The sequence below is a fragment of the Diplotaxodon limnothrissa genome, linkage group LG12, assembly GCF_057381915.1.
Source record: "Diplotaxodon limnothrissa isolate DT_005_m linkage group LG12, D_limnothrissa_male_GT1.1, whole genome shotgun sequence".
Taxonomy (NCBI): Eukaryota; Metazoa; Chordata; class Actinopteri; order Cichliformes; family Cichlidae; genus Diplotaxodon; species Diplotaxodon limnothrissa.
In genome coordinates, this window is record NC_140607.1 from 36,658,074 (window position 1) to 36,678,741 (window position 20,668).

The window sequence follows — 20,668 nt, forward strand, 5'->3', positions numbered from 1 at the left end:
CATCACTATCTGGTCCTGACAAGCTGCTGCTGCAACAACTAAAACATCCAAAAATACACACACTTAGTTTGTGTGTGCCACTTTCCCGAGCAAAAGGAATGACTCAAACAATCAGCACGTGCACTGGAAGAATCCAGTCTGATGAGGACTAATATCATTAATTGTTCAGACCAAAGAAAATTTAACTGGGAACATGAGACGGTGACATGGAAGGATAGGAGCACGAGTTACGAAGCACAGTAAACTTGACGAATCATCATGGGACCTTTTTTTAATAATCATCATGAGGGAAACATCTTTCAGTGAATCCCTGCATGAAACAAACTGTCCCAATCTACATTAGCATAGCTCTGCAGTTTCGAAGCTCTGTAAATATGAGTGCTTGCCAAGTGCAAGCACTCATATTTGAGAGACATATTAACCTGTCATGGTTCACGTGGGGGGCTTTCACCTCTAAATTTCCATTTTGCCTCCTGCTAGTACTTTAGCTTATGCTAGCACTTCCTTTCATAACATACATAGCATGAGTCACTGCTTGTCAAAACAACGTTTCTATATCTAAATGTGTAAAGTCGGAGGGTCAGCACGTACCCCAAAGATAACAGAGGGTACGGGACAAAAAACTGTTCAAGCCTACTAAAAACAGGCTGCAGCAAGGCTAAAGGCGCACTGAGCCGGTGACATTCAGCTCTGCTGCAGAGGAACAATCCAAATGCTGCCTAAGAAGGAGCACTGCAGGGATGACAAAAAACCCACCTAGGCCATAAACAATGGGGCTTTTCTCTCTCAACCGATCCGGGCTCAAAAGTGCTTTGTTGCCAGAGATACCCCCACTCCACCTCCCTCCGCTGCTATCTGCAAAAAATCTGCCTGCGCCTGTAGCTTTACTGCACGTGCAGTCTACTAAACAGCACTGCACTATTGGTGATAACACCTAAAACTAAACATATTATCTAATCAGCAGGTCATTTGCTACTTGACTGATCTAGAAAACCCCTTTTGCTGCGTGTCGTGGTGAGTGGAAATGAAGAAAGACTGACCTCGTCTCCGCTGGCAAGCCGGTGGGTCAGCTCTTTCAGGCTCCGCATCATCCTCTCATCCCTAAAGTCATATGGGAAGGTTTCTGTCCACTCTGTCAGCAGCTGGAGGATTTTGGGAGCAATCTTCCTGACTCTCATCTGAAAATGCAGGTGAAATATGTACTTAGGAAGGGTGAAAGAATATCCTAGTTTAATACGATTTTTGAGTCCTGTTAGAACTCAATATTTCACTGACTTTTAATGCCATTGTTCGAAACTGAACATAGCAGTGATGGTGTTTTTTTTTTTAAATAGAAGTCATGCTTTTAACCCCGTTCCCCCCAGCATACCTTATCAGCTTGGGGATCGCCAAGCCGCTGCTGCTCCGTGCACAGGTGACACACTTTGGACATCAGTTCATAAGGATGGATGAAGAGGCGAGAACTGAGCAGGAAGGTGAAGATGTATGTCCTCTGTTGAGATAAAAGACACATTTATTAAATAACAAAAATTATGATTTGATTCTTAAAGCTTGAATTAAAAATATATATTTAGCATTTGAAAGCATCACAATGCAACACTCACATCTGGATGATAGTCCACAGTTGGGACCAAGTGGTGAATGAGGGCCTCCAGAGACCCGGACACCAGGTTGTTATCATTATAATAAAGGCCGGGGTAGCCTTCCTCCTTGGTCTGGTACAGGTTCTTGTTATAGCTGCCACTGTTCAGCTGCCCTGTGAATGGTGGTGTCTGAGGCATCGTGTCCTGTGCAAACAAAGAGGACAAACACAGGAAGAGTGAGACGGTGCTTTTTAGATATTTAACCACGATTGCTGATGCAGGTCCAGACGGATCCGAAATAGCTCCCAGACGCAAACGCGGACAGCAAAAGGTTTGTTTGGGAAATGGTTTGGACACAGTCGACACCCTTTTCCTCCTCTGGACTTTTTAAGGTTTCTGGTTTGTGGTTTGAGTTTATTTGGATGTACAAATGGACGACTGAGAGAAAAGAAGAAATAAAAGAGCTGAAAAACAAAATTAGGGTTGGACAGGACACGAGGATGATGGAGTCTTATGAGTCATTTGGATGACAAGATAACAGGAACACACAGCTGGCAGACAGTTTGTTCAGTTTTGACCCCGCTAAGCTTTACAGGAAGCTGAACTCTTAACCCTCACAGGATTAGGCCTTTGTTCTATATGACCACAACATTACTATGCAGATAATGTGCATCACCTCCAGTCCAGTAAGCAGCAACATCTAATGCCGGCGCTAACGACTGAAAACAAACGAGGGTTTAAGCTTTCATGAGATAATTACAAAATATTAGTAATTCAAAAGGTCTTCTGACTCAACTCCTAAGCGGGTGGTATTAAAGGAAGCTCTGCATCTATGCTGGAAGAGAAATAAAACGGAAAACACACTTAAAAACATGTAAGAGCTTGTGAGAGTCCTCACACCGGAGAATCCAGAGACTTCTTTTTTAATCCTGAAAGCACATTGTATGATCACATTGTCTGTTAACTTCCGATCCTGCCATGTGAATGTGCGTGACTAAAAGCAAGAAGGAGACTGTGTGTGTTGAAGAGGGCAGAATAGATCATTATGCAGGGCAGGACACGATACAGAGAGGGGCACACGTGTTCTCTGGAGCAAAGGCAGTGAGAGGTTAGGTGTCAAATCTGCCTTTTCATAGCTGAAGGAGAAACAAAACTGTCCCAAACTGGATTCATATCAACCTATTCCCATAAACACTGGACTGAATTATACTTTGCATTACTTTTTAAATTTGTTTTGACATTTTACATTCCAAAACTTTGGTGCTTTTTCTTGCATGAAAAAGGAGTGCATTAAGCACTGCTGCCAGTAGTAATTTGCAGTTCACTTACGGAATAACAGTTCAGTTATACACCTCATGACTTCCTCCATGGAAAACTCTCCAGGTGCATGCAGGTCAGCAGCAGCACAGACATGTCAGAGGGAGAGGTGAGAAATTCTGCAGCTTACCTGCGACTGCTACAGCAACAAGTCTTGGTTTGTTGATCTAGCAGTCAAATACCCTTTTAACACTCTCAAGGCAGGCTTGCAGATTTGCAACAGTTAAAAGCTAACAACCTGATTACCCCACATACATATTTTATGAGTTTTTTTTACTCAGAAGTACCACTGCAGGTATTCTTTTGTGCATTAGCAACAAAAACTTAATTTGAGCCTGAGAGGGTTAAAGAACTGAGGATGATTTTTAAAAACTCCTCAGTCTCGCATTTAAAATTCAAGTCAGCTTCCACAAAGAGAACAAAACCCTCACGTACACGTTCCTCTGCAGTTTACCAGCCTCCTGACCTCTGAACCTGGCTCCGTCCCATGCCAGGCAGACTTACGGCTGAGGATACACAATGAGTCTTTTCACACTCGTGTGTGTGGCGAGGTGGGGGTTGGAGGGGGGGTTAGTGCAAGGTCCAACAATCCCACCTCCATATACCTTCACACCCCTGCCGCCTTGACAATATGCTGCCCCGTGGCTGCCTGCCGAGCCAGGAAGCCTTCAAGGCTGACGCAGTGCAGCGCTGGCAGGGAAGGAGATGCCAGGAGGTATAAATTGCACCTGCCCCACACACTGGCACAAACAGTTCGAGTGAGTTTAAGGTTTTGTTGGCCTGTGGAGGCAACCTGATTTACAGACTGTCTTACAAAAAGGGAAAACATCAGCTGATCCAACCAAGTGGTGAATTAAAGAAAGGGGGGGGGGGGGGAATCACAAGACACAGTCCTGTTTGCTCTGACACAGATACCAAAACATTCAATTTATTCATGAGCACACACGAAGCTCCCACCCAGCCGAGTCTGCCTCTTTCACACACGCCCTCCACATCTCCATAATGCACGTGTGCACACACCCACCACAGCCATTATTCAGCCAGACAACCATGGCCATTTCCATGAGAATGGTGCGTGTGTGGAGTCGGGGCACAGCGGCCCGAGCATCTGCTGCACCTTGTGGCTTCCCCACAAGAGAGGGACATCACGAGTGTGATGGAGGGAGAAAAAGGGCTATCCTCACTCAGTTCTGGGATCTTCAAATAGTCCACTGTGGTTTTCTACTGAGCCAAAGCGCTCTTTCTCTAGCAGCAATACAGCACGGGCACAGTTGCAGTTTCTCAGAGATGTCGCAGATGCAGAGTGTCCGCAAGGCAGCCATGAATGCTCCACTGGGGTTAAGCTGAAGGGCACATCAACAGCAGCAGGTGATCTAGTGCTGAGAACACGAGTCTTTCACTTTTCCCAGCTGGGATCTGAACAGCCAACACCCTGATCTCAAGTGTGCTCTCCTAACCACTGAGGTTAGAGACGTCTGCTGCACAGAGAAAAGATAAATCATCATGTGCAAGGGAGCATCATGGACCATATGAAAGTGTATTTATTTTCTAAATGACTAATGTGAAGAATTAATCATCAGCCACACAGATCCACTTTTCTTTGCAGATTAACTTTACAGATTCAAACGTGCAGGGAAAATTGAGGCGATATCTCTGCCAGTATCTGATGACCAGAGTTTTGGGATTTGATTTGAATTAATTTACAGAGGCCCTGTTTTCAGAAGACAGTGCAACAACTGGGTTTAATAGTGAGCTATAACACTGCAACAAGTTGTTCTGAGCTTCAGGACTTTTACATCACTCGTCCTCTCTGATGTCTCCGAGCACAATTTGGATTAATCTCATGCTGCCAGGGACAGGTGGGGTTCTTTGAAGATAAAGGTGGTCTCTTATACAAAGAAAGAAAAAAAAAAACATGCATCGAGGACACGGTGAGATCAGATGCTGTACAGAGTCCTTTTCCTTAATCTCTCGGTCTCATATCAGAGCAGGATTTGTGCCTAGCAGCAAATACAGGTCAGAGTGTTTGAAATCTTATTTTGGAACATTCTTCCGATTTTTCCAGTCTGGAGATCTTGCTTGTTCTTTTTCAACACTTCTTAAAAGACGTTTTAGCAGCATTACAACTACCTTTTTACTCAGATTAGAGCCACTTTCAATCAACTGCAATATAATAACCCCGCCCACACACACACCAGCTGTCGCCTTCACCAGAATCCTAAAAAAAGCATATGATGTTTGCAAGCTCTGACAGCTGAGGCAGAGAGATTTACATGTCTTCCAGGTGTCACGTGCAGTCGTAGTAGTAGTAGCAGGAGTGGTGGTAGCAGGCTGAGGGGGACCACATGTCGAGTCCTCAGGCTCTGACAAAAACAAACTCTTAGCACGTTGCTGTTGGTTTATCCTGGCCACCGGCCGGGGCGGCAGCTGAAGATAAACAAGCAAAATGCCACAATTCGCCTCTGTGAGAGGGGCTGGGGGTTGTTTAGGTTGGATGGGTGGTTTTAATTAGAGCCTGACTGGTTGTTTGTGTGCAAAGCCATCTGCCTCGATGTGTAAAAGAAGTCTGGTTTGGGCTTAAAGTGGATTTAAAAACTGAAGGAAATTCACACTCTTGGTTTTTTCTAATCATTTAACAGTTAAAAGATGGTTGAAGAGAGAGAAAGAGCACACCCACAGACTTTGAGCTTTGCCAATCTTTGTCTTTTTAAACACATCAGAGTAAAGATGATCACTTGACAGAGTGTCTAAGACGACAGGCTGGTTAAAGCACAGACTCAGCACTGCCTTGTGATAACCTGCTGCTCCTGCAACATTTCTCCAAACTGAAAGAAGTGACCAAAAATGAAACTTAAGGACTTTTATAATATATTGTTAATGTGCAGGAGGCCATGACTCACTGAAAGCTTAATAAAATGTTATTTTTCTCTCTTCCCTTTGCCACGTGGGGACATTTGGAAGCACAGAGGGTCAGCATTTAAAAAACCTCCCCAGGCAAATGTCATATAAGAAGCAAAACTCCAGCATTCGTTTGAGATTACCTTCAGGCTGCAGACCCAACGATGACGCGGGCTTGCAGGTAATTTTGTCGCCAAAACGCACGGGTGGGGCTGCTCCCCAGAGGGAGAATGATGCAGTCTGCTCTCTCAAAACACAGGCTATCAAAGAAGCGACGGGGGCTCTTCCCACCCTACCCATGCTTTTAATGACTGCTTGTGATGAGAGTCCATCAGCAGTGCAGAGATCGTACAGAAAAAAAGCCTCCGCACTTCACTCCCATAGTTCTTAAGCTGAACTCAAGGAAACAGACGTGTTCCCCGTTTAGGCACCCCAGTGTGCTCTACCTGAGAAATTTCTCAGGAGTCAGACAGTCCATACGACTATTTAGAAGTACACAGGTCATGCAATAAAGCAGTGAGATCTGTCGTTACCCTTAAATGTGCAACAGCAATGAGGCAGAAAAGTGGGACCCACATAAATGAAATACTGAAGAGAAAAAAGGATTTTCCCCCCCTTTTTAAGAAAAACGGGCACAAAGTACAACAGTATGGCAGTAAAGGGAACGCAATGCAGCCACCAAGACACTTTAAGGCAGTAAATCAACAGCCCCCACCTCCCCCCACTGTGTAAACACTGAAAGGCATGAGGAATCTCACTCATCCATGGCTCGAGGAAATGAGGGTGAGAGATAGCTGCAGAGTGGCTGGGCACGGGAGAGTGGAGTGGAATAGTGGAAGTTATCTAAATAAGGCCGGCTCATTGGTTGTGTTGTTTGAAGCCAGAGTGTGGTCAACAGTACTTCAAATTAAAGTAAGTTCAGGAATTTGAAGCAAAAATGTAAGTGTTCCAGACCACTGGAATGAAAAGGTAGGACCAAAACAAACCAGATACGGCTGTGATGTGGAAACATTATCTCAGAAATAAGGAGACGAGGTTAGAGAGACTCCAAGAACTCTGGGTTATTTCATGGTCTTGGTCTTAACTTGTCAATGTGACTTGCCATGCCATTTTTGCTCTTGGAGGTTAGCAAAAACATAGCCATAACTGGTGTGATTAACATGTAATAGCAGCCATTAAAAAAGCTCCTTGACCCTGATATTCCTGCTGGCTGAGCTAAAATTGTATGAACTATTATAACTGCAAACACGTCCTATCAGAGGGTGAGCCACACTCCTCCATCTACCCAGCAGCAGTACATCAACATATAACGTGCAGCCACTAACAGCTATGTCACCTCTCTTGAGTGTTTTCACACCAGTGTTGAGTGCTGGGATATACGCTGAGAGGGAGATGTTTGCAGCTGTTGCTCCGAGTGGTAAAAATCACAGGTTCCATATAGGACTCTGTCACCTGGCCTTATCGGTCCTCAGCAGTGCCATGAATCCTTCCACCGCTGCAGACACCAACACGGAGGGAACCCCCTGACAGCAGAAACGGTGCCCCTACAGCTGCTACTTCTGAATTTTACTCCAAATCTTTAGGATCTGATGGTAAAGTCTTAAAACGTCAGCAGCAGCTCCATGGCAGGGCTGTCTGTTCTTGATGAAAGAGTGAACACTGATTCCTGTGTACTGGTCTGGTTTGCAAGTACTGAGATCATCTTTTGAAATTCAGAAGATGCCAGATTGGTTGGTCCGATCATCAGGATCAGGACCTGCTTCACATTTAAACATTGTTCAAACAGTAGTTTCATGTTTTCTGTCACAGTTCAACCATATTGAACCTGTTCAGCCATTATACCCATGACAACCAGGCAGCTGTAACTGTAGCAAAGAAGACTGTGATAAGATGAAATATTCCATCATATATTTTGTTGAATTTTAGCTCCTTACTTATTGATCTTTGAACTTATAAAACTAGAGGCGACCCAGGTTTAGGAAGCAGTCTGTAAACACAGCTAAGGTGAAGCTATGAAGACAGCTTATAATTCACAAAGATCTGCTGAGGTACATGTGATTACATTTACCTTTTAATGGCCACTTGTGTGAAATGCAGCCCTCCTGCCGCCTCAGCACCCTTATTTCACGAGAGGAAACTTCCCATTTCGCCCCAGTGCATCTGTTTTTCTGCATTTGCTTCACATCAAGCAAATCCCACCACAACCCCATTCCAGAGTACAGTAGCAAACATGTAATCCGCAGTAACAATAACTCATTCAAGGGCTTCCAGGAGGCACTCTCACATTTTTAGCGTCCTGCCAAATAACCAATAAACGGATTTACCTTGTCAGCACATTAAGGAAACTCCAACTCATGCTCCTAATACAAAGCAGTGGCACGAAAAACCAAGCGCAGCAGGCCAGGGTGACCCAGGAGAGATGCGGGATTAACTTCACTGATCCCTCACCGTCTCGCAAAGGAGAGGCAGGGAGAGAGGAATCCTCTTAGCCAGAAGGTAGTGGGGGTTAAAAATAGCCCGCCATTGACACCGATTTCAGAAATCCAATTTTTGGGGCAGGTCTTTGGGTCAATTAAGCAAAATTAAAAATCCAGAAATAGCTCCTTAGTAAAGCCTGTCAATTTGGGTATTACTGCCCACGGTTGTTTTTTGTAATAGTAGGATAAAGTCAATATAGGCGCACTAATATTGGGGAAAAGGTGCTAAAGGAACACAACAAAACCAAAGTGCAATGTTGATATTCACAGATCATTTAGGAATAGAGTCGCAAAGCATCAACTCATTCAGATTCACGTTTGGCTGGAAATAAAGTGCGCTCTTTCACCACCTGCGCGCATTTTGGACACGTCGGGTCTGCAGAATAACATTCAACAACCAAAAAACTGTGCGGCTGTAAACACGCACAACTCACCTCAACAAGCCGTAATCCAGGTACAAACTCTTTGGTATCTCTCCTCTGAAAATAAGCGAAAACAACCTCTGATTTCTCCTTTCACATGCGCGCAGAGCAGACGGTCAATCCCAGCAGTTCCTCCTGGCTCCGGACACTCAGTGCACCATTATTCAGGTGCAAACGCGAAAGGGAACAAAAAATGTGTATTCCCGCTTTCACAGCGCCAACGGGATCAAGTCAGCTCCAAGAACAAGTCGTCTAAATGAAGCAGTGCTGACTCTGTCTCTCCTCTGCAGCATTCACTCGTGTCTGAGCTCCAGAGCCGCGAGCAGCCTGAAGACCTCACAGCGAGGGAGAGGCGGCAGCCAATCAGAGAAGAGAAGCGCCCCCTCCCTGCCTGGTCTCATCTCTTGTTTTCAATTTCATTTCTCTTTCCCTTTCTCATTTTAGCTTTGCTGTATTTACAGAAAAATCCGATGAAGCCATTCCCTTTCAAAGGAAACTCCGGATAATATGGACTGTGGTTCTAGAAACGGGAGCATATTTAAATAGAGACGAGTAAAGATTTCAACCAAGAAGTTTACGCATCAATAAAAAACTAAACAATTAAAAACAACATTAGATTAATTTTATGCAGGGCTATGATTATGGTGTAATTCTGAAAGTGACTTTAAGGGTTTGTTTTAGGTTGTTTTTATTGAATCCATGAGCTCACTGATTTTATGAAATGAGTAATGCAAGCAATTTTTTTTTATTAAATTTGCTTCTGCTTTGAGCTGCAGCTGTAACTTTAGCACACTAATGATGACAGCTCTAGCATACTCATGTTTAGAACTTGTAATGGTTACCATGTTAGAATGGCAACATCTAAAGAAGACAATAAACACGGTAAAGACACCAAAGAAGTCCCAGTCTGTCCATCCAGTTACACATCTGGTGCCTAAACATACACATTTAAACATCTGCTAACTTCAGTTGTTTTTCCTAGATAGATGGTGTTTCATGTTTATCGTGGGTTTTCAAGGGTTTTGATTTCAGTAAAGAAAGAAAAAAAATACTACAAGCAAATTTACAGCATTCAATTTCAGGTATGAACCCAGCAGCAGCAGGACAATCACAATGCTAACATTTTATTAGCAAAAGCTGCTTCCCTTTCAAAATAATGAAAGAATGTAGTGTTATAACGCAGAACATATATACCATTGATATTGTATTTACAAAAACTTCTTTTTAAAAATTATTTTTTGTTTTTATAGAGTTTTTATATAGAGAAAAGTGTGAAAACCACTAAAGGGAACTGACTTACTTTGACTTACTTGGCTCTGGTGAACATGAATTTATAGCTTTAATCAGCAAAGCCCATTCTTAGTTAGACCTTTAAAAAACACAAGTAAAATACAGTAAAAAAAAAAAAAAAAAAGAAAGAAAGAAAAGATTAATACAATAAATAAGTGGCTAAACAGAAAACTTAAAAAACAAGAAACATTTTATTTAGAACCGGTGTAAATAATTTTATCTATTCAGCTCCAATGTTACGTTCAACATATGTCGTCCATGTGTAACCCAGCAGTCACCAAATTTTGTTCAAGTACTAAATACAGAATGGAGACTTTGAAAAAGCGCCACACAGCAGCGTTCACAGTGTTTACTCTCATAGTTTAGCTGTTAGCATGGTAACATTTCGTCATAGAGGAGGACCAAAGTCATTAGTGGCATTGTAAAGCGCTTTGGGTGCCTTGAAAAGCGCTATATAAATCCAATCCATTATTATTATTATTATTATTATTATTATTATTATTAACATTTATAGTAGAGAGTGAGAAAAATTCAGGAGGTTAAATAATCAGAAAGATTCAGTGTGTGGGGGCCACACACTGATTATTGCTAAAAAAATGTTCATAACACTCCATCGAATGCTGACGTCAGACTGCTTGAAATTTTCTGGATGATAATTTGGCCACTGGGTCAAACTGGGAACTCTGGTACACTTGACATAATCTTTTCTAATCCACTATTAAAGAATAAAAGCCCATATTTTGGATCCGATCCTTATTTTGCGTTGTTTTTGTGCTGTTATCACACCTGTAGTCTCAACACAGTGAACCCAGCATGATAATTGAGTCCATCTACTGTCAAACCCACCAACTCAAACTGCAATCCCTAGTTTCAAACTCTATGTGACAACAATTACAGTAATAAAGAAATGACTAAACTTGGGCTACCTGTACTGTCCTGATTAAATTATAGGACTTTATTAGTAGAAATAAAGAATTGTAGAAGCAGGAAGAAACTGAACTTTCCAGCTGCTTTTTTTTTGTCTTCAGTCATACAAAAAGTCCCGTTTAGCTCCTCAAACCAGCACTGGCGCTCTCTTATTTGTCCACACAACTCAAGATGACAACTGTTTCTAAGTGGGTGAGACATAAAAGGAAGCTGCCTTTTGTAGCAAAATTAAACATTTTGGTTTGCATTATTATGTGGAAAGCTGCTATATTAGATTTCTTTGAAAAAAAAAGGGGAAAAATGGATCCGTATTAAATGAAATAAACATGCAAACCACAATCGTTAAGTGACAACTGTATTAAATCCTTTGATGCTGTGTTCTCTGGCAAACTCTAATCTTGGCAATGCCGCCGTGTTCTCTCTTATGAGATAGAGGGGCCATTGTAAGTGTATTCTAATATTGTATTTTTAGTTATTACTCTTTGGTCCAACTAGACACATCAATTAAATACAAATTTTTTTGCATCAATGAAAGCCCGACTGGAGGCAGAATTGGGAGCACGGTACAAGTGAACCTTTAAATGACTCATTTTCTTCCCTTATATCTGCAGAAAATATGTTATCGTCTAACAAAACTGATTTTTGACTGATATTTATTTGTTCAGAAGCTTCCTTAATGTTCCTATAAGCTTTAAACAACAGCAGGCTGATTACATTTCTCCCTGCAGTCAGGCCGATGAACATACAGAACCATGAGTCATGCAAAGATGATGCACTGATTGATAGTTTAGTCTGAGAAATCTGTACTGGATGACTTTCTCCACATGTCAGAACAGAGTAATAAGCCCTGGTACAATAACAGCAAATCATCCCAAATCTCATCAACATCCACTTGTATTACGTAATCCAGGATTAGCATCCTGCTAATGGACCGCAGGGACAAACTGAGTAAACACTGAAGGAATCAAACCTGCGACTCTCTCATCGCATCTGCCCTTTGACTTTAGTCTGTTATGGTCATCTATTACCGCTAAGCTGTCAATGCTGTTTATTTTTAATGACTTTTTCATGTAACAGAAGCAAGTTTGATATGAATGGAGATCTGATGTGCTGTCACACAGCATGGACAACATCTCATACTTGCAACTTATTGCACAGTTATTGCAAAAGCTGTGATTTAATTATTCATCTGTTTATCATTTTCATCTGGATTAGAAACAGGAGTCACTTTTTAATGTGGTATGTTGGAAAATTTCTATTAATACTACAATTCACACACACATATAATCCTGTACACTGACTTAAATATTTTGATTTGATTTTGCTGTTGTTGTTTCAAGGTTGGTTCACATTGCTTCAAAAGTAAGAGAGGTTATTTGTATGAACAGTTAAGCTTTGATCTAGATCCAAGGACGCCACCACTGAACCCAAACACGCTGAAGATGATGCCGACTGATTCTTACTTTGGCTCAACAGTTGCGATAAATAACTGAAACAAGTCACTTGTGAAAAACACATTTCAGTCGAAACTGGTTGAAAAATATACACTTTTAATTTCTGTGAAAGTGCATCGAAACAACTCTGTAACATTTGGCGAAATTCACTGACATCGCAGAAATCCCCTCAGCAATGTGACTGCAAAAACAAGAAGAAATTCCTCTTTTACACTTCAACTGTAGTTTCCTCTTTTTTGGATTTCTGGGCCTTTAAATGTCAAAGTAACAGTAGCAGTCATATTATTCTCACAGACTTTCCGCTTCTTCTTTTTTTGGAAGTGGGGGGGGGGGGTATCTGTGCACTTGGCTCAACTAAAATCTCCCACTCAGGATTCGGGCTGGCCTGACTGTGGGAGCTTGCCTCATTGCTAATGTTATTTGTGTCCACCTGAGAAGAAATATCAGTCCGCACTTTGGGTCAGCCACTGTAAAACTCCTATCTCCTGTCTTTGTTAGTATGGTTTGGAGCAGCCTGTCCCCCTGCTAAAGTCCGGCTGCCCTCACAGCTACACCCCTGCTGTTTGCTCAGATTGGTGAGGAGCTCCAGGACTCTAATCTCGTGCTCCATGCGAGCTTTCTCCCTCCTCTCCTCCCTCTCAGCCGTCTCCCTCTGCCGCCGTTCCTCCCTTTGCAGCCACTGGGCCAGGAGCTCCTGGTGCCATCGGGCGTGCTCCTGCCTTTGACTCTCCAGCTGCACCAGCAAGCTCCGGGTCTCAGAGACCAGCTGCTGGAAGCACTCTGACAGGTGCTTAAGGACAGGTTCGAGACAGGAAGGTGCAGGGTGATGGTCGGCAGAGGCAGGGAGGATGTTGGGGTTTATATCTGGAGGTGCTGGGAGAGGAGAAGCAGTGGACTGGGTAAGAGTGGGAGCAGGAGGAGCAGGCAGAGGTAGGACCAAATGTGGAGAAGGAGTGCTTGAGCTATTTTCCACTGTTGTACCTGCAAATCAGGATATAAAACAATACATGCATGGTGTTATTAATGACAGGATTGATTAATAGACCACAAATATTTTCACAATTGTTTGGTTATTAGCATGAAGTCTGTCTCAACTTTAAACATTCAGCCTGTTATAACTCAAGTGCACTCAGAGGGAACAAGTGTCCTTCTCCTCCTCAAAGCTTTATGTTTTGAGCCTGTAGAAAGAGGCTTTCCAGACCTGTTCAGGTCAGAGTACAACAATAATACCACATGGGAAAAATATAATAGAATATAAAGAGTTATGTAGTCGAGGAATTTCACCAAGGAGGTTAAAACCTCATTTGAAGACTTGAATTAGCATCATTTGAAGCACAAACTGCTGCGCATGTCTGGTGGGAGGGGCTTAGAACAGAGCAAACACAGCTACAGGCTTTTTTCGGACACTTTCGAAGAGCAAAAAAAAAAAAAAGTATCATGCTTTATTGCTAGTGATACCTGAAAGACTCCATATTGCTAAGAACCAAAAAAAATATGTTCTCGCTTTTTATGGAACCCACTAACTCAAGAATGTCACTCCCACATTCAACATCCAAGTTCCGACGTATCTGGAACAAAGCATCTCTCATTTCAAATCCTGGTGATTCTTTAGCCCTTTCTGGGTCTATCACACCACAGCTGTGCCATATGTCATCAACGATAATACTGGGATGAATGATTACTTGACATTTAAAAGTGTCACGCTGCAACATCATTTATATAGCCTTCCCAAGCCCAGGCATATCTGACACTGAGAGCAACATGTCTGCTTTCATTGATGATTTAGAAACTAAATATTTAGCTACTTAACTGACCTCAAATAAAGCACGACACTGCAAAATATGCAGGGAAATAACACACTCGAGGCAAAACATCTGAGGCAAAAGCAAAACACCAACACAACCAGGCTATAAAGGACGATATAGTAGGTGGTGATGTGTGACCAAAAGTAATTACTCTACTGAGCATCGCCATCAGTAGCAGTACTGCAAAAGAAGGATGAAAAATGCCCTTCATTTACTGACGCTTCGAAGTGCTGTGGCCTGCAAGCTACAAGAATCAATAAAGCATTTTTTCCCTACATTGTTAAAACCATTATCACAAATCTTCTTGAAATATCCAGATAAAATTTTGAGGATCTATCTCCGACCCGTACTGTTTAAACAAAATGTAAAAATCTTCTTGACTTTAGCTCCTAAAATAAGATAAATGTGTCTTGTTTACATTATTATTTCAGTAACAGTACATACCGTTAATATTCGGGTGGATGGCTGTCTCCAGATAAACTTCGTGGTGCCTGTCCCTCGGATGCTGTGAGAATCCCGTGTCGCTGTACTCTAACTCATCCACCGACTCTTCTCTGTGCTCTACCTTTACCTCAGAGTCCAGCTGACAGCCTGCTCTCTCCTCTAAAGAGCTTAAATTTTGCCTCATTGAATTCCCCAGAGAGCCACAATGGTGTCCACTTATGTTTGTACTGGAATTTAAATCCGAGGTAAAACTCCCTGTCCCATCAGTGGAGTCAAAGTGGCCCTCTGACACCTGTTGGTGTGAAACAAAATGAGACCCTCCTTCCCCTCCCCCTGTCCTTCGGCCCAGCACCGCATCCATCTCGGCAAAGTATTTAAAAGTGCACGGCTGCGAGCTGTCCATGCTTCTCTGCAGTTTGGCTCTCACGTAGTTAGCCTTGAGAGTTTTGACTCGAAGCCGGCACTGGTGGGGACTCCGAGAGAAACCCATTTCACTCATGCGAGCTGAGAGGTGTTTGAAGACATGCCGGTTTCTGAGGTTTTCAGCCAAAGTCTTCTGGACTCGCTCATCGCTCCAGGCGCAGAGGAGCACCTGAGTTTCCTCCGCCGTCCAGTTAACTGAACGCTCTGCCTCTCGTTTCCCTGCACATGTACAATACAGATTTATTTTTTCATTGTTGAAAAGTGAAAACACTTGTGAGCTAGCTTATTAGGTGCATGTAGGGGAAATAACATTCTATATTTTAATACTGACTGAATACGATAAATGAAATGAGTGATGGCACTTTATTATATAGTAGTATAATAGAGGGCCTGTACAGTGCTGCTGTTACAAGTATCCCAGCTTTGGGATGATAGAGTTTGGTGTGTATGTCTGACATTTGGATCAACAGTGGTTTGGTCCTGACTCACACAGCTAGATTAAATGATACTGATCTGATCTCTCCAGTTCTACATTGTTCTATGTTTACTACACTGTTCGCAGAAAGGCTAACAGCACTTTGCATCTTTAATTTGTATGTTTGCAGCAGTTTTTCACTTAACTGGAAACTATGTTAACTGACACAACAGGACTGGAGAGCTCCAGCAAAGACACTGTCCCTGCACTTGTGGTAACATAACTGTGTCACACCTGTCTCTGCAGCTAAGAACGAAGTGTGAGAGCCTTGCAGCTAAAACGCTCAGAATATGCCATCAAACGTATCAAGTGGACTTCATAATAAAGGATTATATTTGTAATCAGAAACTGGAAACCTGAGCAACCTGCTACCTGAAAACTGTCTGTTAGCAAACGTGCTTATGACATAGCAAGCGAAAGTCATTCTGCATTTTACTGACAGACAGCTCAACGGCTTTAAACGGACTTAAACTGAATCAAAGGGGACTCTCTGCTGTGTCACAGACTTCTCTAACGTGTGCAGCTAACAGCTAACTGAGCACATTTCAGCGGCTCTGCTTTCTGTTCAGCAGCGCAGTAAAGATGCCGGCGGGTTCACACGGTCTTACTCTTTGTTGTCGACACGGAGCTGGTCGAGATGATCATCGGGGGATTCATTTTGACGCGGTGCCCCAAATGTAAACATGAAAACACACACAGCGACACTTCTCTTCCGGTTAACGGAGTTCAATGTCTGACGTCATGACGTCGAGGAAATTTATCTTGGAGAAAAAACCCGAAAATAGTACATTTGGGTTTTTACATTACAAATGACTTCAACTGTTTGTATTTCTGTGTTAATTGTTTGTTTTAAATAAACAATGTACACAGAAAAATATCAACAACAAACTTAAGGGAGTTCCTTTCAATAATAGAAAGAGATTTCAGCCAGAGAAACATGTACTGGAAATGTTTTAAAATGATAAAATGGATGATAGTAAGTGATTTAATGTGCTCTATAAACTATAAATCATTCTCCATCTTTTATCTCTTTCACTGTATAATTTCAAAGATGTTCTGGATGGATGTAGCCAAGTTTCAAAAAAGGAAATACCAGAGGAATGTTGGGATAAATACATATTTCATTACACATTTCCTGTAATATTTTGGTCAGGAACCAATTTGACGTTCTTACACTTTATTAACAATTTTGAGTATAACACTATCTTTAAAAAAGGTATTATGAAAACCCCAGTTTGCAGTTTAAGACATTAAAAATGAAAAAAAAAAAAGATTATTAATTTTAAATTCTTCTGAACCGATGTAGAAAATATTTTTGATATGATATTTGGAATTGTGATTTAAAAAAAAAAAAGACAAAAAGGAATATTTCATGACTGATTAAATGATCATTTACATGGGATTGCCAAGAAAAAGGCAACTTTAATAAAATCAATAAAAACACAATATAGGGGAGACCGGGGATAGTTGTAACGTGGGTCAGTTGTAACACTTCCGATTTCTCCAATCAGGGCTAAGTTTCAAATGATGTGACTCATCCTGTGCATGCCCAACTCAGTTCTGCTATCACATGTGAAAAATCAGCACATTTTGTCAAACACAGACAATTTAACATGAAAAAAAGTAATTTGTAGTCCAAAAAGTAAGTTTTTCTAATTTATTTCAATTTCTAATAGCATCATCTGCTTTGCAGTTAAACTCATCAAACTTAAATTATGTTATTTGTATGTCTATGGGGATATATTCTGTGTAGGTCTTTAGTGCTAGTGTTTTAGCCGTTGGCTGTAATGTTAGCTAGTTCATGGCTATAGGAGTCTGGGTCAGTTGTAACAGCAACAGTCTGGGTTAGTTGTAACAATAATGCAGATGTTACAACTTACCGCACTATTACTTTAACTTATATTAAACAAGTTGGGGCAACGACATCAGCAGAGAGAGGTTCACTGGTCGCTTTTGTATATGCGGTTAATGCCATTGGCAACACAATTCCTCCACTGTTTGTGTTCCCACACATACATTATGCAGACCACTGTGTCAGAGATGGACCAGTAGGAAGTACTGGTAGTGGAAATAAATCAGGATGGGTGCAAGAAACAGATTTCCTCATCTTTCTGAAGCACTTTGCAAACCACACCAAGGTAAGCCAGGATAAAAAGTAATGGAATTGCGATGCTGGTGAACAACTACATTTTTTCAGCTTCATTGTTATGTTCAAAATTGGTGCAAGAGTTGTAGGTTATAATGCCCACTGAGCCAACGAGGCCAAACTCAAGGAAGACCAACCAAAATTAATGAAATATTTAGTTGCAGAAAATTCCATAATTTGTCATTTTGGGGGTGGGGGGGGGGGGGGGGGGGTGGAATATGTTCAAAAGCTAGATTTTTGCATTCTATCACACACACACGGCTACATAAATGGATGTAAGTGCATTCATGTGTTGAATAAACAAAGATTACATGTTAATGTTTTGTTAGTACTCTTATTTCATTGTGTTACATTTTACCCCAGGATATGTTACAACTAACCCAGACTATGGGGTTAATTGTAACATTTCACTCTTTGTGTTTGAGACCATATCATGCAATGGGTAATTGTGCTGCAGAGAAAATAGCTGCACTATTTAATAGCAGAGACATATAAATACTTTGCATTACATTTTGAATCCACTACCTTAAAAGAGCTCCAATTTACAGACAGAAATGTCAAAAATGTTACAACTATCCCCGGTCTCCCCTATATATATATATACATACATATATATATACATACATATACATACATATATATACATACATACATACATACATATATATATACATATATATGTATGTACATATATATATACATATGTATGTATATATACATATGTATATATATATACATATATATATATATATATATATATATACATACACACATATATATATATATATATATATATATATATATATATACATATATATATATATACATATATATATATATACATATATATATATATACATATATATATATATACATATATATATATATACACACATACGTATATATATATACACACATATATATATATATATATATATATATACACAAAAAAAAAAAAAAAAACACCCAGCACGCCCCTGCGGGCGGTTTATCCTTCAAGCTCGGGTCCTCTACCAGAGGCCTGGGAGCTTGAGGGTCCTGCGCAGTATCTTAGCTGTTCCCAGGACTGCGCTCTTCTGGACAGAGATCTCCGATGTTGTTCCCGGGATCTGCTGGAGCCACTCGCCTAGCTTGGGAGTCACCGCACCTAGTGCTCCGATTACCACGGGGACCACCATTACCTTCACCCTCCACATCCTCTCGAGCTCTTCTCTGAGCCCTTGGTATTTCTCCAGCTTCTCGTGTTCCTTCTTCCTGATATTGCTGTCATTCGGAACCGCTACATCGATCACTACGGCCGTCTTCTTCTGTTTGTCTACCACCACTATGTCCGGTTGGTTAGCCACCACCATTTTGTCCGTCTGTATCTGGAAGTCCCACAGGATCTTAGCTCGGTCATTCTTCACCACCCTTGGGGGCATCTCCCATTTTGACCTCGGGACTTCCAGGTTATACTCGGCACAGATGTTCCTGTACACTATGCCGGCCACTTGGTTATGGCGTTCCATGTATGCCTTGCCTGCTAGCATCTTGCACCCTGCTGTTATGTGCTGGATTGTCTCTGGGGCATCTTTACACAGCCTGCACCTGGGGTCTTGCCTGGTGTGATAGACCCCAGCCTCTATGGATCTTGTACTCAGAGCTTGTTCTTGTGCTGCCATGATTAGTGCCTCTGTGCTGTCTTTCAGTCCAGCTTTGTCCAGCCACTGGTAGGATTTCTGGATATCAGCCACCTCCTCTATCTGCCGGTGGTACATACCGTGCAGGGGCCTGTCCTTCCATGATGGTTCCTCATTTCCCTCCTCTTTCTTGGGTTTCTGCTGCCTGAGGTATTCACTGAGCACTCGGTCAGTTGGGGCCATCTTCCCAATGTATTCTTGGATGTTCGTTGTCTCATCCTGGACTGTGGTGCTGACACTCACCAGTCCCCGGCCCCCTTCCTTCCGCTTAGCGTACAGCCTCAGGGTGCTGGACTTGGGGTGAAACCCTCCATGCATGGTAAGGAGCTTTCTTGTCTTTATGTCAGTGGCTTCTATCTCCTCCTTTGGCCAGCCTATTACCCCAGCAGGGTACCTGATCACGGGCAGGGCGTACGTGTTGATGGCCCGGATCTTGTTCTTACCATTCAGCTGACTCCTCAGGACTTGCCTGACCCTCTGCAGGTACTTGGTGGTTGCAGCCTTTCTAGCGGCCTCTTCATGGTTCCCATTTGCCTGCGGGATCCCCAGGTACTTGTAACTGTCCTCTATGTCTGCAATGTTGCCTTCTGGTAGTTCAATCCCCTCAGTTCTGACTACCTTCCCTCTCTTTGATACCATCCGACTACACTTCTCCAGTCCGAACGACATTCCAATGTCATTGCTGTATAGCCTGGTAGTGTGGATCAGTGAATCGATGTCTCGTTCACTCTTGGCATACAGCTTGATGTCATCCATGTACAGGAGGTGGCTGACAACTGCTCCGTTCCGTAGTCGGTATCCGTAGCCAGTCTTGTTAATGATCTCACTGAGGGGGTTCAGGCCTATGCAGAACAGCAGTGGGGACAGAGCATCTCCTTGGTAGATCCCGCACTTGATGGTGACTTGTGCTATGGGCTTGGAGTTGGCCTCTAGTGTTGTACGCCACATCCCCATTGAGTTCCTGATGAAGGCTCTTAGGGTCCCATTGATCTTGTACAATTCTAGGCATTCCAGTATCCAGCTGTGGGGCATTGAGTCATAGGCCTTCTTGTAATCAATCCAGGCAGTGCACAGGTTGGTCAGTCTGGTCTTGCAGTCTCGGCTGATTGTTCTGTCTACCAGTAGCTGGTGTTTTGCGCCTCTGGTATTCTTGCCAATTCCTTTCTGTGTCCCGCTCATGTATTGACCCATGTGCCTGTTCATCTTAGCCGATATGATGCCTGACAAGAGCTTCCATGTAGTACTGAGGCAGGTTATTGGTCGGTAGTTGGAGGGGACCGGTCCCTTCTTGGGGTCCTTGGGGATCAGGACCGTCCGGCCTTCAGTTA

General features: G+C 42.3%; 2 protein-coding genes across 2 annotated transcripts in view; both read right to left on the reverse strand.

The window, feature by feature from the left end:
- rasgef1ba (RasGEF domain family, member 1Ba) overlaps positions 1 to 8,989 on the reverse strand; it is a 28,599-nt gene extending 19,610 nt beyond the window's left edge. The window contains exons 1-4 of the mRNA XM_085367558.1: positions 8,710 to 8,989; positions 1,605 to 1,787; positions 1,370 to 1,492; positions 1,041 to 1,178 (exon numbers count right to left, since the gene is read on the reverse strand). Coding sequence (XP_085223684.1) covers positions 1,041 to 1,178; positions 1,370 to 1,492; positions 1,605 to 1,781 — 438 coding nt within the window. The 5' untranslated portion in view covers positions 1,782 to 1,787; positions 8,710 to 8,989. The remainder of the gene's footprint in view (positions 1 to 1,040; positions 1,179 to 1,369; positions 1,493 to 1,604; positions 1,788 to 8,709) is intronic.
- A 3,524-nt stretch (positions 8,990 to 12,513) lies between these two features.
- LOC146621827 (uncharacterized) lies at positions 12,514 to 16,197 on the reverse strand. The gene is made up of 3 exons (XM_085366909.1): positions 16,124 to 16,197; positions 14,618 to 15,259; positions 12,514 to 13,349 (listed from the first exon to the last, which is right to left on the reverse strand). Exons 1-3 carry the CDS (start codon positions 16,170 to 16,172, stop codon positions 12,847 to 12,849), a joined length of 1,194 nt encoding a protein of 397 aa, XP_085223035.1. The 5' UTR covers positions 16,173 to 16,197; the 3' UTR covers positions 12,514 to 12,846.
- Between the last annotated feature and the right edge of the window lie 4,471 nt (positions 16,198 to 20,668).

Excerpts from the sequence above, each read along its gene's own strand:
- LOC146621827 (XM_085366909.1), bottom strand. The coding sequence starts at position 16,172 with ATGAATCCCCCGATGATCATCTCGACCAGCTCCGTGTCGACAACAAAG. Across the intron at positions 15,260-16,123 it reads CTCCGTGTCGACAACAAAGA|GGAAACGAGAGGCAGAGCGT; the intron begins GTAAGACCGTGT and ends GTACATGTGCAG. Across the intron at positions 13,350-14,617 it reads CATCCACCCGAATATTAACG|GTACAACAGTGGAAAATAGC; the intron begins GTATGTACTGTT and ends CCTGATTTGCAG.